The sequence below is a fragment of the Sardina pilchardus genome, chromosome 10, assembly GCF_963854185.1.
Source record: "Sardina pilchardus chromosome 10, fSarPil1.1, whole genome shotgun sequence".
Classification (NCBI taxonomy): domain Eukaryota; kingdom Metazoa; phylum Chordata; class Actinopteri; order Clupeiformes; family Clupeidae; genus Sardina; species Sardina pilchardus.
In genome coordinates, this window is record NC_085003.1 from 33,161,748 (window position 1) to 33,164,247 (window position 2,500).

Here is a 2,500-nt window from a genome sequence, read left to right on the forward strand (position 1 = left end):
GGTGTATGTTGTGTGTGTGTTGTGTGTGTGTGTGCTCCAGATAGTGGCCCCGAGCTGAGGGGGGCGTGGCGAGCGGATACTCACACGAAGAAGAAGCGTGTGCACACATGGTCCGACACCGGACACACCCAGATGTTCCCGTGCTTCTGCAGCTCCTTGGATGTGATAACTGGGAGGAAACACACACACACACACACACACACACACACACACACACACACACACAGAGCACAGTCTTGTTGTAGAATAGGAGATGTAGTGTGTGTGCATTCTATAGTTGAACTGGATAGGTATTTGTGGTACTGATGTACTTGGTGAGTACTTGGTGTGTACTTGGTGTGTACTTGGTGTGTACTGGGTGTGTACTTGGTGTGTAGTTGGTGTGTACTGGGTGTGTACTTGGTGTGTAGTTGGTGTGTACTGGGTGTGTACTTGGTGTGTAGTTGGTGTGTAGTTGGTGTGTACTGGGTGTGTAGTTGGTGTGTACTGGGTGTGTACTTGGTGTGTAGTTGGTGTGTACTGGGTGTGTACTTGGTGTGTAGTTGGTGTGCACTTGGTGTGTACTTGGTGTGCACTTGGTGTGTACTTGGTGTGTACTTGGTGTGCACTTGGTGTGTACTTGGTGTGTACTTGGTGTGTACTTGGTGAACTTGGTTGTTTACTCTATAATGCAGCTCTCCTGCTCTTACCTTCACAGAGAGCGATGCAGTTTAAATTCCGGCTCTGCAGGAATCGTGATTGCACTGATCGAGTCTAAAAGGTAACAGACATGACAGATACAGCAGACGTCTTACACACACACATAATGACACATAGTGTGTGTGGTGTAGTGTGTATAATGTGTGTGTGGTGTGTGTGTGTGTGTGTGTGTGTGTGTGTGTGTTTGTAACATTGTGCGGAGCAGCACCTGTGCCATGGTGTGTGTGTGTGTGTGTGTGTGTGTGTGTGTGTGTGTGTGTGTGTGTTTGTGTGTGTGTGTGTGTTTGTGTGTGTGTGTGTGTGTGTGTGTGTGTGTGTGTGTGTGTGTGTGTGTGTGTGTGTGTGTGTGTGTGTGTGTGTGTGTGTATGTGTGTGTGGTGTGTGTGTGTGTGTGTGTGTGTGTGTGTGTAACATTGTGCGGGGCAGCACCTGTGCCATGGTGTTCATGCGGTTGTAGCGCTGGACCAGCTCTTCTTTAGAGGGCATGTGGTGCTGTCCTTTCCCCATGCCTGCACACACACACACACACACACACACACACACACACACACATGAAGATGAATTAAGCTTGGTCAGCTGCTGATTGGCTCTCTGGAGTTTGAGTTTCTGAGGCAACTCTGTTTGAATCCCATAAGGTGACGACATGAGTGCTTCTCCGTGCTACCACACACTCTCTAGCGCCACCTGTCTACATCTGCGTAGGCTACAGCCAGGCTATAGCTAGTGCCAGGCTATACGCTCTTGATTATGTCTGCATAGGCTACAGCCAGGCCATATGCTAGTGCCAGGCTATACACTTTTGATTATGTCTGCGTAAGCTAGTGGCAGGCTATACATTGTAGATTATGTCTGCGTAGGCTAGTGCCAGGCTATACGCTAGTGCCAGGCTATACGCTAGTGCCAGGCTATACGCTCTAGATTATGTCTGCGTAGGCTAGTGCCAGGCTATACGCTAGTGCCAGGCTATACGCTCTAGATTATGTCTGCGTAGGCTAGTGCCAGGCTATACGCTAGTGCCAGGCTATATGCTAGTGCCAGGCTATATGCTAGTGCCAGGCTATACGCTAGTGCCAGGCTATACGCTCTAGATTATGTCTGCGTAGGCTAGTGGCAGGCTATAGCTAGTGCCAGGCTATACGCTCTAGATTATGTCTGCGTAGGCTAGTGGCAGGCTATAGCTAGTGCCAGGCTATACGCTAGTGACAGGCTATATGCTAGTGCCAGGCTATACATTCTAGATGATGTCTGCGTAGGCTAGTGCCAGGCTATACGCTAGTGCCAGGCTATACGCTCTAGATTATGTCTGCGTAGGCTAGTGCCAGGCTACACGCATAAAGCATACAATGTAGAGCACACAAACATATGCTGAGGCTACGTTCACACATACACAGGTATTTTGCTAAACAAATATTTCCTTCCCTCCGTTTTCAAAAACAAAATCGTACTGCCACATACTGTGACGTTGGCTGCCTAGAAGGCGCGTTGCTTGCCTAAAACTCTGTTTTTCTTTGTTTTTCTCAGTTAACATTCATACGCGAAGCGAGAGTTTTCCTAAATCTCCACTTGCCGGAGTTTTCAGAGAGAATCGTATTCAGAGGCGAAATCGTTGTTTGTGTGTACACAAAAGGCATAAACAAAGGGAAAAGTCTCCCAGCAGGACAGAGGTCATGACCTGCAGACAGAGCACACTACCGCTTCTCCACAAAACAACATATTTGTAGTGCTGCTATTATAATCAACTAGCAGACTGGACCCTCAAACTGAGAAGAGGAGGAGAGGGAGAGAGAGAGGGGGATGGAGA

At 48.4% G+C, this 2,500-nt stretch overlaps 1 protein-coding gene across 1 annotated transcript in view; it reads right to left on the reverse strand.

Annotated features, from left to right (window-relative positions):
* The window catches only part of LOC134093952 (protein mono-ADP-ribosyltransferase PARP6-like), a 19,842-nt gene that overhangs the window by 1,508 nt on the left and 15,834 nt on the right, over positions 1-2,500 (reverse strand). Inside the window, exons 19-21 of the mRNA XM_062547289.1 lie at positions 1,129-1,208; positions 690-753; positions 85-169 (exon numbers count right to left, since the gene is read on the reverse strand). Of these exons, the coding sequence (XP_062403273.1) occupies positions 85-169; positions 690-753; positions 1,129-1,208 (229 nt within the window). The remainder of the gene's footprint in view (positions 1-84; positions 170-689; positions 754-1,128; positions 1,209-2,500) is intronic.